Source organism: Dromiciops gliroides, chromosome 2 (genome assembly GCF_019393635.1).
Source record: "Dromiciops gliroides isolate mDroGli1 chromosome 2, mDroGli1.pri, whole genome shotgun sequence".
Lineage (NCBI taxonomy): Eukaryota > Metazoa > Chordata > Mammalia > Microbiotheria > Microbiotheriidae > Dromiciops > Dromiciops gliroides.
In genome coordinates, this window is record NC_057862.1 from 689,933,015 (window position 1) to 689,945,999 (window position 12,985).

The window sequence follows — 12,985 nt, forward strand, 5'->3', positions numbered from 1 at the left end:
ACCTACATAGCCAGCCTGGAAATGTGGGTGGGGGGCAGGGAGGGGGCTGAGGGAGGGTGAAGGCAATTCACAATAGGTCTTCTGAAGTAAGAACAATTAGATGGGCCAAGCAGCCCCAGAAATGTCAGATGCACAGCAGAGATGATGGCACTTCCAGGTTTGTCACTCGCCCCCAGCACAGATCTGGGTAGTCTATATCAAACAGGTAGCCAAGAGGCCCCAGGCCTCTTTCAGTGACCTTCACTGCAATGTGGGTTAAGATCCAGCTTTCCCTCCTGCCCCCACTCAAGGTCCTTCACTCAGCAGCCAATCCTGTGCTACCCTGGGAGTACCATCAGGTGAGGATACCAAATTGTGGCCTCTACTAGAGGCTACCCCCTTAACCTCTATGGAGGATAAAGACCCCAATTCAACTTCAAGAGGCTCAAAATTATGAAGTCACCCAAAGGAGCCCCAGGTGAAATCCCGTTCCATTTCCCACTAGTACATCAGGCTAAATGTCCATAATTAAGTGCATTAACTCCTCCCATTCTGCCCCTTCCCTCATTCAATAATCAATCCACCAGCATTTCTTTTCTTTTCTTTTTTTCTTTTGTTTTCCTGGGCAATGAGGGTTAAGTGACTTGCCCAGGCTCACACAGCTAGTAAGTGTCAGATTTGAACTCACGTCCTCCTGAATCCAGGGTCAGTGCTTTATCCACTGCACCACCTAGCTGCTCCCTACTGATGTTATTTTAAACAATGATTGGGTGGCGGGGAGGCTCCTTATACTCCATAGGATTCCTTATCATTCAAAACCTTCCATTTCCACCCTCCTTCTCCAGCCTTACCTTTTCTGTATCTCTCCTTGACTCTGTACCTTTGCTTATGGTTTTCCCTGGAATGCCCTCTCACCTCTTATTTGCCTGCTGAATTCTTCTTGTCCTTTAAAGCCTGAATCAAATGCTTCCTTCCTCCTTCCTCCTTCTTCCCTGAATGGCCCCCAAACAAGACCATTTCCCCTCATATCCCATATAGTCTGTCATTGATCCACGTTTGGATCCCAAGCTTGTCATCCAACAAGGGGGCTTCCCCTCCCAGCTTTGTGTCACAGGGAGGTTTTAGAAACATGTCCCCAAGGGCTTCCTCCAGTTAATTGATAAAAGTGTGGTGGGTTTTGTTTTCTTTTAACCGAATTGGGCTCTAGGCAGTAATAGTCCCCCAGGGGCCTTGCTGCAGGTTGACCGCACTGTATTAATCACCTTTCTTAGAGTCAGGTTATGCAAGCAACTGCGACTCAACATTAATGTCATCCGGCCCACACCTCTCCTTCTTACTCATCAGAATATCTGGTGAGCCTTAGTCATGGACTTGGCTGAAATATCTCCTGTCTCTGGCATTGGCCCAGTGTAGAAACCTAGAGTCATTCAGTGTATCTGGCTATTTAGCCGCCCACCTACCGACCTCCCTACTGACCTGCCTAGCAACCTACTGAGAAGCAGCATGAGCTAGTAGTGGGAGGTCTGCTCTTCGAATCAAGTGGGTCTGGGTCCAGGGCCTATTTCTTGATAATATTTGTAGAGCTCTAAGCACATTGCCTGACATACAGAAGGGACTTAATAAATCTCCTTTCTTCTTCCTTCCTGTCCTCCTCATAGCCCTCCTTTCCATCCTCTCTCCTTTCCTTCCTCCCTTCCTTTCCTTCCTCCCTTCCTTTCCTTCCTACCTTCCTTCCTTCCTCCCTCCCTTCCTTCCTCCCTCCCTTCCTTTCCTTCCTTCCTTCCTTCCTTCCTTCCTTCCTTCCTTCCTTCCTTCCTTCCTTCCTTCCTTCCTTCCTTCCTTCCTTCCTTCCTTCCTTCCTTCCTTCCTTCCTTCCTTCCTTCCTTCCTTCCTTCCTTCCTTCCTTCCTTCCTTCCTTCCTTCCTTCCTTCCTTCCTTCCTTCCTTCTTTCCTTCCTCCCTCCCTCCCTCCCTCCCTCCCTCCCTCCCTCCCTCCCTCCCTCCCTCCCTCCCTCCCTTCCTCCCTTCCTTCCTTCCTTCCTCCCTCCCTCCCTCCCTCCCTCCCTCCCTTCCTTCCTCCCTCCCTCCCTGCCTCCCTCCCTCCTTCCCTCCCATGAATGAATCACAGTTGGGAGTTGCTGATCTGCAAGGGTGGAGAGTTTTATGTCAATGAAAATAACAGGTCCAGAATAATGAAAAGGCATGTATTGAGTACTTACTACATGCCAAGCACTGGAGATCCTAGTAAAAGTAAGAAAAGGTAGTCCCTGCCCTCAAGGAGCTTAGATTCTAATGGGGGGTGCCCAGGAGGAGTGTTGTGGTCAGTAAAATCAGAGTTATTGCCATTTCCTTTCCTTGGGTAGTTGTGGTACTGCAGTCAAATGATAGGTTTGGAGTTACAGGATCTGGGCTGGAATTCATTCGGGGCTACTTACTAGGTATCTTAGAAATCTTGCAGAAGGCAGCCCCTGATCCTAAGGAGCTCACAAGCCAATGGATTTCTTCTCCAAGGATACTAGTAAAAAGACTCAGATGTATAAATGTGTTCATATAGTAGCATCACTTGCATTTATTTTTGAAAAGTTGGAAACCAAGAAAATATGCCCAGCACTTGGAAAATCTTGTGTAAGGTGATCTTACCATCCTGGGCCAGAAAGTTGGCCCCATTGAGCCATCGAAGATGCCACTGAGCCCTGGTTGCTCAGAGACTGATATGAACATGTTTGTATAGTCGAGTCTTTTAAATGACATCCTTCAGGGTAGAAGCGTTAGACTGTTGGATTCTCAAGGGCAAGAATTATCTTTTGCCTTTCCATCTCCAGGGCCTAGCACAGTGCCTGGCACATGGTAAGTGCTTAGTAAGTGGTTACTGACTGTGAATAGTTCTAGTCTCAGGAGTGGGGGTTTTACCAGTGGGTGAAAGGACAAAAAGCTTTTTTTATTGTTTTTACATAATTTTCCAATTCCTTTCCAGAAAGGATGACCCAATCACAGGTCTGGCAATGGGGAATTGGCTGCATGTTGCCTTTTTTAGCCCTAGATTTCTGTGAGGGGGCTCAGGAGTGTTGGGATCCTTTTCTTTGGGTCTGTTCTATGGTACTTCCAGTCCAGGGTTTGGTCTCTGACTCTCGTTCCAAGGGCAGTTTTCATTTGGAGGACACCTGGATAATTGACCTCACAAACTTAAGAATGAACTCTGATCATTTAAGTCTCTGTGTGAAGGAAAGCATTTATTAAGCATTGGCTGTGTACCAGGAAACACTGGCATTTTGCAGCCCTTGTTGTAGCCTGGCCCAGGCTTTAGACTCAGGCCTTCCCCTCCACACACAGACACTCCGTGGGTAGCAGTAGCCTGACCTTGCTGTTCTTCCCACAGGGCCCTCTGTGCCCTGGCCAGAGCTGTACTGGCCATGCCCCCTCCTCACCCCTTCCACTCAGAATCCTCAGCTCCAGCACAACCTTTTACATGAAACCTTGCCTGATCTCCCCAGCTGCTAACTCCCACCCTCTTCTTCCCCAATTTGTGGGGTCCCCTCTTAAAATGTGGCTCCCTGAGGGAAGGGACTGCTCCATTTTCCCCCTTCATGACCTTAGCTCCTGGCACATACTAGGCATTTACAAAATGTTTGTCGATTGCCTCACTAATTGACTTAGACTTCTTCTGCTTGGCTCCTGAGAACAGAACTCAGCCCCCTAAGAGTGAAATGGGTGAAAGTTACAAAGAAGGTTTGACTTGACATCAGAAAAACCTTCCTAACTATCTGAGCCAGTCCAGGAGAGGAACAAAGGGCCTCAGGAAGCATCACTAAATGGTGGTGACGATAGTGATAGCTTACGTTTATTTACTTCCTACTATGTGCCAGGCGCTGTGCAATGGTATCTCAGATGAGCCTAATGATATCATGAGAGGCAGATACTACTATCCCCATTATACAGATGAGGAAACAGACACTAATAGAGGTTAAATGATTTAACCAGGGTCACACAGCTAGTAAGTGTCTGAGGCTGGATTTGAACTCAGATCTTTTGACTCCAAAACCAGTGCTCTATCCATTGTACCACTTCTCTGCCTTATCATGCAAAGGCTGTGTGGTCTTTGCCAGGGGTGAAAGTAAAGGAGTTTCTTGGTCCAGGTCCAGGTCCAGGTTGGACTTAGATGACATGACATCCCTCCAGGGTCTGTCAGCTCTGCCACTGAGGGTTGCTGGGATCTTCTTACTCAACTGCTTTGGAAAGATCTCTCTCAATTGCTCTTCCTGCCCCACCCCATCCCTAAACTCCCATTCTGCATCACTCCCTCTAGTCTTCGATTTATCCAAAGCAATGAAAACACCACAATAACCAACGAATGGTCTCCCTCTGCCCCAGCTGATGCTCTCCCTTTGCTAAGTCACTTTCCCCATTCTTGAGGGATGGTCTCCATCCCTCTTCTTCCACCTTTCTAAGAGCTGATGCAGGCCTTGTCCTTGGGGAGAACAGACCCCGTCCTTTGAAAAGCTGTGGCATTAGGAGAACCAATACCTGCTTCCCTTCCCAAGGACGTTTCCTGTGGCCTCAGTAAACTTTTGTTCCTATTTGGGCCCCATCATTTGGTTTTTTGTTTGTTCCCTGTTGACCAGTCCTGCTTGTGAAACCTGTCTCATCCCCTTTTTGGATGGTGCTCGATCCCCCGCAAACACGGGATAACAGATGACGGAAGAGAACTCTGGGTCACCTTTTGGCCCTGCCCCAGTAATAACCTGTAATAAGTAAATGCCAGCAGGTAAAGTGCTTGATACACAACCCCATGTGATCTTTACAACACCCTGGTGAGGCATGGGCTATTTTCTCCATTTTACTAAGGAGGTAGTCAAGGCTCAGAGAGACAGTGCAGCCAGCTTGAGGTCACACAGCTAATACGGGTGCAAGGGAGGACTCACACTCAGAGCGTCCTAACTCTAATTCCAGTACTCTCTTCACTATACCATTCAGCCCTTCTGGACCTCAGTTTCCTCAGATGTTACTTGAGAGAGATGGACCTAATAAGTTGTGAGGCCTCTCTCCCAGCTTTTGTTAAGTCTTTCATTTCTCTTAAGGCTTGGTTTCCTCAGCATTTTAATTTTTTTTTTATTTTAGTGAGGCAATTGGGGTTAAGTGACTTGCCCAGGGTCACACAGCTAGTTAAGTGTCAAGTGTCTGAGGCCAGACTTGAACTCAGGTACTCCTGATTCCAGGGCCGGTGCTCTATCCACTGCGCCATCTAGCTGCCCCTTCCTCAGCATTTTAAAACAAGGCTAGTGATACCTGTCTTACCAACCTCACAGGTTTGCTGCCTATATTCAATTAGATTAAGTGCTCCTGGGATTGGGGTGGCACAGCAGAAGGAACAAAGGTCTTCTGGATTGGGCGCTTCTGTTCCAGTGTCCACTGCTCAGGGTCTGTTTCTTCATCTGCAAAATTAGGTCCAGGTTCAATTGGACTCAGCAACCTCAGAGATAGAGCCCTGGGGGCTCTCAGTCCATGACCCTGTGAATCTTCACTTTGAAAGCTGTCTGTCTCTCTGTCTCTGGGTTTCTTTCTCTCTGTGTGTCTCTGTGTCTGTCTGTCTCTATGTCTGTCTCTCTGTCTCTGGGTTTCTTTCTGTGTGTCTCTGTGTCTCTGTGTCTGTCTCTCTCTGTCTCTGTGTTTCTTTCTCTGTGTGTCTCTGTCTCTGTGTCTGTCTCTATGTCTGTCTCTCTCTGTCTCTGTCTCTCTCCCCTGTGAGCAACAAGTGAGTCCCATTGCTCTCTTGACGACCATGAACGTCTGGTTTCCAGCACCAGTTCCTCTAGCTGGGCTTGTAGACCTCCCAGCTTGTTAGTTCTTGTTTCTTACCTATAGTTCCTCCTTCTGGGCTTCTTGTGAGGCCCAGATGAAGTGACAGCAGCAAAGGCTCTGCTGGCCTTAAATCATGGGAGAAGTGTCTGGTTTAGCCTTATCGAGGAATAGAGCACAGAATTCGGATTGTGGCACCCTAACTTCGGTTCAGTCTCCTACCTCCCCCACTCTTCACCCTTCTACCTTAGGAACCAGACTTTCTGGCTAGAGATGAGGGTGTTTCATGGGGAAGTGGTCCAGTTGGGACCACAATTTAAATGGTCTTGGATGCCAGCTGAGGAAATAAAAAGATTAAGGATGACGAGACCCAGAAACCATATTTTTTGCCCTGAATTTCAGGGCAAATTGGGGTAGCTCATTCAATTTGAGGCAGGATGCAAGGTTTGCCAGAGTTTTTTGTTTGGTTTGGTTTGGGTTTTTTTTGTGAGGCAATTGGGGTTAAGTGACTTGCCCAGGGTCACACAGCTAGTAAGTGTTAAGTGTCTGAGGTCGGATTTGAACTCAGGTACTCCTGACTCCAGGGTTGGTGCTCTATCCACTGCACCACCTAGCTGCCCCCCCACCCCCGCTTTTTTTTCCCTCCATGTTACCAAGGTCTTTTTTTTTTTTGGTGAGGCAATTGGGGTTAAGTGACTTGCCCAGGGTCACACAGCCAGTAAGTGTTAAGTGTCTGAGGTTACATTTGAACTCAGGTCCTCCTGACTCCAGGGCTGGTGCTCTATCCACTGCGCCACCTAGCTGCCCCTCTGCCAGAGTTTTTAAGGTGGAAAATAAGAGTATACTTTTTTCTGTCTTCTTTTAAAATTCTATTTTACTTTATTTTCAGCTCTCCCCTCTCCCTGCCCACCTATTGAGAAAGCAAGAAAAACAAAACTTGGGACAAGTATGTTTAGTCAAGCAAAACAAACCCCCCCCCCCATTAGCCATGCCCTTCTGAACATTTCAGTCTACACGTAAGACGATGCACCTTGCACGCTGCCTCAAATTGAATCAGCTTCCCTGCAGCTTCAGAAAACGTGGGATTCTGGGTCTGGTCATTCTTAATCCTTTCATTGGAAAACCTGAGAAGTATACCCATTTCATTGCCTCCCCATTCCTACTGGGTTACTTAGTCTGGCATTCACCGCCATTTACATTGTGGTTCCCACTACCCTATGGAGCACTCTCAACTCTAGCCAGATCAGCAAGGGGACGGAGAGCCCTGCCATCCATGATTCTGTGTTTCTGGCTTTTGTGCCTTCCTGGGTCTTTGCAACCCATTCCTCTGTCCCTGTGGTTCTCAAACACTTTTTGTTGCCAACTGGCGTTGTTATTTTTGCTAGGAGGAGTTGTGACACTGAATTCGGAGTCTGAAGACCTGACCCTGCTGGGTATCCATTCAATGGGGTCAGCTCTTTTTGTTGATTACCTTGGGAAGTTGGGGTCTGGTGTGTTTTGAACTTGTTGGCTATGTGTAGGAGATGAGTTTTGTTTATTTGGGGAATGCTATACTTACTCTATGTATACTGAGGAAGTAAAATTAGGACTAAAAACATTATCAAACATCTCCCATCTGAAGAAAGATAAGCTCTGAAATGGGTGGGGGGCTCACCCTTAGAGCCCCTGCTTTGCCCTTTGCAGGGCATTTGCAACCCCCACCCCATCCTCCTTCCCATCTTCAGAAAGTCACCCCCGCTGAACCTTTTCCATGAAGCCTTCATCCCTAATCAATATCAGGGGATCCCGAGTTTTCTAATTGGCTATGGGTTTAATGTCTGCCTTATTTGGTAGAGGATAAGGAGCAAGATTTCCTTGGTTTAGGGAACTCCCAGAAGACAGTCCCTTCTACAAAGCAGATAGGCAGCTTCTCTGCAACTTATTGTTTTAGAGTTTCCCAGAGCACTGGGAAATTAAAAGACTTACCCAGGGTCACACTGCCTCTGCCTGCCATGCTGCACTGTCTCACTGTTGTCCTTAGTATTGTCATTTTTTCTAGGTATGTATGTGGTGTCTCTCCAGTGCAACTATGAGCTCCTTGAGGACAGTGTGTAAGAGTCTTAAAATTCTAGGATCATTGAATGTCAGTGCTGCAAATGACCTTAGTGATCATCTGCTCCAGTGGCCTGATTTTGCATGAGGAAGGAAGGCCCAGAGATGTCATGGTAGTTGTGTGAAGTCACACAGCCTAGCCAATCAGTAGTAGAACCAGGATTTGAATTCAGGACCCTTTGATTCCTTATCTTGTGTTATGTTCTCCTCCCCCTCCCATGTGTTGTACATACCAGACACTCAGTAAACATTTGACAACTGATGAAATAATTTTATTTTTTTCTTTCCCTCTCGAACCAGAGCAAATAGTGGAGAAAGATGAAGGCCCATATTACACCCACCTGGGGGCTGGGCCCTCTGTGGCAGCCATCCGAGAGCTGATGGAGGACCGGTAAGTGGGACTTGGCCTCAGGTAGGCCTGGGAGCAACTTGGAAGCCAGGTTCAGGAAAGTTGGAGGTTGTCACTCTAACTGGCCCATGTGGGTTGCAGAGGGAATATGGGCCTAGCAGCCATCCATTGGCTTCTTGGCCACAGATCTCTGAGGCTGCCCCAGACCTCACTTAGACCAGGGAGCCATGTATTGGTCCCATTGCTGGTCAGTAGAGGAGAGATCTTAAAGGAGGAGGGGTAAAGTGTAGTTCTTGGGTAATAAGTGGGAGCTCATTACAAGGAAGAACTTCCCAACCACTGAAACCATCAGCAAATAAAATCTTGAGAGGGGTTGAATGATGGTAGTGACTCACCTCTCAGTATTATTGTATGGTTGACGAATCAGAAGACCATCTCCTCTCCCCTTGCCCCAACATAATCCTCTCTCCTTCCTGATCAAGTGAGCCTTTCTTAGGAGGGTGTAGTGGGAATGGAGCAGGATTAAGTAAAACCAGCTCACACAAGGACCACTTCTGAAAGCATAGGGGACATTTTATACCCATAGTCCTCCGTTGTGTTTCCTCATGGCCAAGATTGGTTATTGAGTTCCGTCGTGTTCTCTCCATGCTCTCGTCCTTTTCTGTGCCATCTTTGTCATTGTGTTGACTCTTTCCCTGGTTCTACCTCCTTCCATTTTGCCACAGTTCATATAGGTCTTCCTCTGCTTCTCTGAACTCTTCGTTTTCATTGCTTCTCATGATACAGTGGCATTCCCTTATTGATGTGCCACATTTGGCCACTTATTCTGCAGTGGAGGGCACAGAACACATGGCTTTCTTTGCCATCACCAGAAAAAAATGCTGCTGTGAATATGATGGTAGCATGATCTCCTTGAGATTACATGCTTAGTAAGACAACTTGGTCTATGATTATGGACATTTTAGGTAGCTAGATGGAATGGTGGATAGAGTGCTGGGCCTGGGTTCCAATCTACTTGTGTGACCCTGGGCAATTTTTCATTTAGCCTGTTTTGCCTCAGTTTCTTTAAGTGTAAAATGAGAATAATAGTTCTTACTTCCCAGAGTTGTTGTTAGGATGAAATCAGATGATATTTGTGAAGTGCTTAGCAAAGTGCTTGATCCAGAGTAGGCACTATATAAATTAATTGTTGGGAGGGTCTTTGGGCAAATGCTCTGTGAACACTTGTCAAGTGTGATGTGGCAGCAATTGTTGGTCGGGTATCCCAAAAGGACAAGATAACATCTGTGGTCCCTTACCCCTCAGATTCTATGAGGATGCCATAACCTTTTCATTGTCTTTAAATTAGAATTCTTATTTTTTTTTTAAGTATTTGGTATAAGCCACAGACTTGGGAAGTTACTTTCTCTGATGGATACTAAGTAATTGCCTTTTTCCATTATACTACTTAAAAATACAAAGAAAGAGTTGCAGCTTGTAGTGGATTCACTCAAAGAGAGTAAGTGATCCCCAGTGCCCAGGGACATGTTGACCAGTGCCTCGTTCGGTGGTAAGCTGTGTAAGGGGTGGCATGCAAATGGAGGGAGCTAACTATGCCACTACAGTCTGTCTATGTCAAAACACATGGGGATTGTGGTGGGCAACTCATCTGAGGAAGGCCATTGGGAATTAGAGGACAACTAGTATTTGGAAGGGCCTTGGGTCATGTAAGGATTGATGGGAGAAGAGTCAGCAGCTTTAGCCTGGAGCAGAAGAGCTGGGTTGTTGGAGCAGAGTAGTGTGCTATGACAAGCAGTTCACATATTTGAAAGGCTTTCAAGTGGAAAACGAATTGGTCCCGTTGTGCTTGGCCCCAGGGGAGAGAACGCTGAGAGTTGGGTAGAGGCTACGGAGAAGCTGACAGATTGGAGAGAAAGCCCTTCTTTATACTTGGGGCAGTCCCACACTTGGGAGGTGCAGTGGGCTCTCCTTACTGGACATCTTTGAGCAGAGGCTGTGTGGTCACTCATCTGTGGTGCTGGAGAGTATGGGTGACCTTGTTTTAGTGCAGGCTGGACCAAATGGCCTCTGAAAGGCCCTCCAACTTCCAACTCTTGGCATTCTGGGATTCAATTCTGTAGGGCTCTCAGCCCCGAGTTAATTGGATCAGGATCATTGATCAGGTGCTGACAAGGACCTTGCACACCGTCTAGTTGAGGCCCTTCATTTTACAAATTAAGAATCTGAGGTCCAGAGAAGTGATATGACTTTTCCAAGGTATCATAGTAAGTGGCAGAGATAGGAAGTGAAGTCATGTCCTCTGACTCCCAAGTTGAATGCTCTTCCCCCTGGACAGCATTGGCTCCAGTCTACATTCTGTGTGCCATGTTCTCCTGGTTCTGCTCATGCCACACATGAGGAAACCAAGCCCCAGACCACAGAACTAGCTAGGGCCCTCCCTGGAGCTGGTCCATAGTTACATAATAAATGATTCATAAGGGCTTGTTAATGGGTTGTTGGAAAGGGGTGGAGCTGAATAAGTAGATCTTGGTGCCTCACCCGTTGGTGGCATGGTTGGTGGAAAGCTGACTAAAAGAATGGCTTGCAAAAAAAAAAAAATTTAAAAAAAAAAAGGGGTCAGCTAGGTGGCGCAGTGGACAGAGCACTGGCCCTGGAGTCAGGAGTACCTGAGTTCAAGTCCAAACTCAGACACTTGACACTTACTAGCTATGTGACCCTGGGCAAGTCACTTAACCCCAGTTGCCTCACTTAAAAAAAAATTAAAAAGAATGGCTTGCAATGCTTTCTTTCCATTTTGAAGGATTTCCAACCCAGTGGTCCCAGGTCCCCCTCCCCCATCAGAGGTGATTGAAAGGTCTTTCATCCCATCCTTGCAACTTCTTCAAAGTTCTTGATATGTACAAAGGCGGTTATTGATCATGTCTGTTGCTCTGGTCATCACTTCACCCCATGAAACCTCAGTTTCCTTCCCTGTAAAGTGGGGAAAAGGCACTTGGCAATCTTTAAAACCTGTTCCCCAGTGGGAGCTGCTATTGTTTGTGTCCTATAGGTCTGTGCTCAGGACTATGACCCTCAGGGATACAGGTGCTTTCTTCTTGCTTTGGGGACTCTAGGGAGGAAAGTAACCATCATTGCCAAACCTTCCAGTGCTTGTGGTCCTATGTATGGGGCTCACTCCCTCCGAGTCAGCACATGACCAAAGCCTGATGATACCAGCTCGGCCAGTAACAGAGATGGACAGATGAGCAGGAAGCCTCAGCTCTTTGAATTCAAACGGCAAGAAGGTGGTTTTGTTTTCAGCCATATGAACTTGAGGAGAAGAGGCTCTGCTCTGTCTGCCTGGGGGGCCTGGCTGCATGTCTTTTGTCTGTCTGTTTCTCCTTTCTTACTTTAAGAAGTCCTTTGCTAATCCCTCCTCTCACACACACAGACACAGACACAGACACAGACACAGACAAAGACATAGACACAGACACACTGTGTCTCTCTCTTCCCTCTCCCTTGTCTGTCCTTTCTCCTATTCCCTTTCTGGTGGCTGTGTGCGTGTGTGCGCGCACTCACCATCACTATTGCTAGCCCACATTCCTTTAGAGACAGAGAGAGAGAAAGAGAAATGGGTTTGGAGGGGAGGGGGTGGGGGGAGAGGCGTAGCCAAACCAGACTCATTCATCCAGTGGCCCTGCCCCACAAGGTATTTCTCTCACCCCTTTGGTTCCTTGTATCCATCACCTGTGGCAGGAAACAGATAGGCTGCTTAAACGCTGATGTGCCGGAGAATTTTCACTTGCTTTCTGTGTATAAATCATCCTCTTGTTTGGTCCTATAATTCCCCATCAGTTCCTACAGTTCAGGATTCTCTGAACTTGTTTGTCATGTCTTATGGTAAAATGATACTCTTTTGCACTCTTATGCAATTGTTGAGCCATTCTCCAACTGTCTTTTTTTTTTATGGCTGTCTTGTTTATTGAACTTTTTTTTTAAAATTATAAAAGTATTTTATTATTTTCCAGTTACATGTAGAGATAGTTTTCAACATTTGTTTTTATATGATTTCTAGTCTCAAATTCTTCTCCCTCCCCCCTCCCCAAGACAGCAAGTAATCTGATATAGGTTATATATGTACAGTTAAGATATAATCTAGGGGGCAGCTAGGTGGCCCAGTGGAGAAAGCACCAGCCCTAGATTCAGAAGGACCTGAGTTCAAATCCTGCCTCAGACACCTGATACCCAAGAGTTGTATGACCTTGGGCCAGTCACTTAACCCTCATTGCCCTGCCCCCCCCCAAATAAAGGATATAATCTAAGATAATACCATAAATTCTAGTTCTTGTTTTCTTTTACCCCTTTTTTGGTAGCCTTCTTTGGGATCAGGAAGTTTGTTTTGCTTGGGATTATTCTTTCTCTGGTATTATCCTTCAACCCACCCCCGTGCCCACTTGTTTTCCTCTAGTTTGATTTCTACAATAAACAGAAAGGGGGAGGGTGGAAATGAAGGAGGGGAAGAATAGCTGTGGATCAGGTCTTGTAGCTAGGTGGCACAGTGAATAGAGCACTGGCCTTAGAATCAGGAAGGCTCTTCATGAGTTCAAATCCAGCCTCAGACACTAATTAGCTATGTGACCCTGGGCAAATTACTTAGCCCTGTTTGCCTCAGTTTCTCATTTGTAAAATGAGCTGGAGAAGGAAATGGCAAACCTGTCCAGTATCTTTGTCAAGGAAACTCCAAAACAGAATCATGAAGAGTCAGACATGAGTGAACAAGAACTTTTTAAAA

At 46.6% G+C, this 12,985-nt stretch overlaps 1 protein-coding gene across 2 annotated transcripts in view; it reads left to right on the forward strand.

Annotated features, from left to right (window-relative positions):
- The window catches only part of TET3 (tet methylcytosine dioxygenase 3), a 145,982-nt gene that overhangs the window by 102,962 nt on the left and 30,035 nt on the right, over window positions 1-12,985 (forward strand). For both annotated transcript variants that reach the window (XM_043986352.1, XM_043986353.1), the window contains one exon: window positions 8,163-8,253. In XM_043986352.1, coding sequence (XP_043842287.1) covers window positions 8,163-8,253 — 91 coding nt within the window. The remainder of the gene's footprint in view (window positions 1-8,162; window positions 8,254-12,985) is intronic.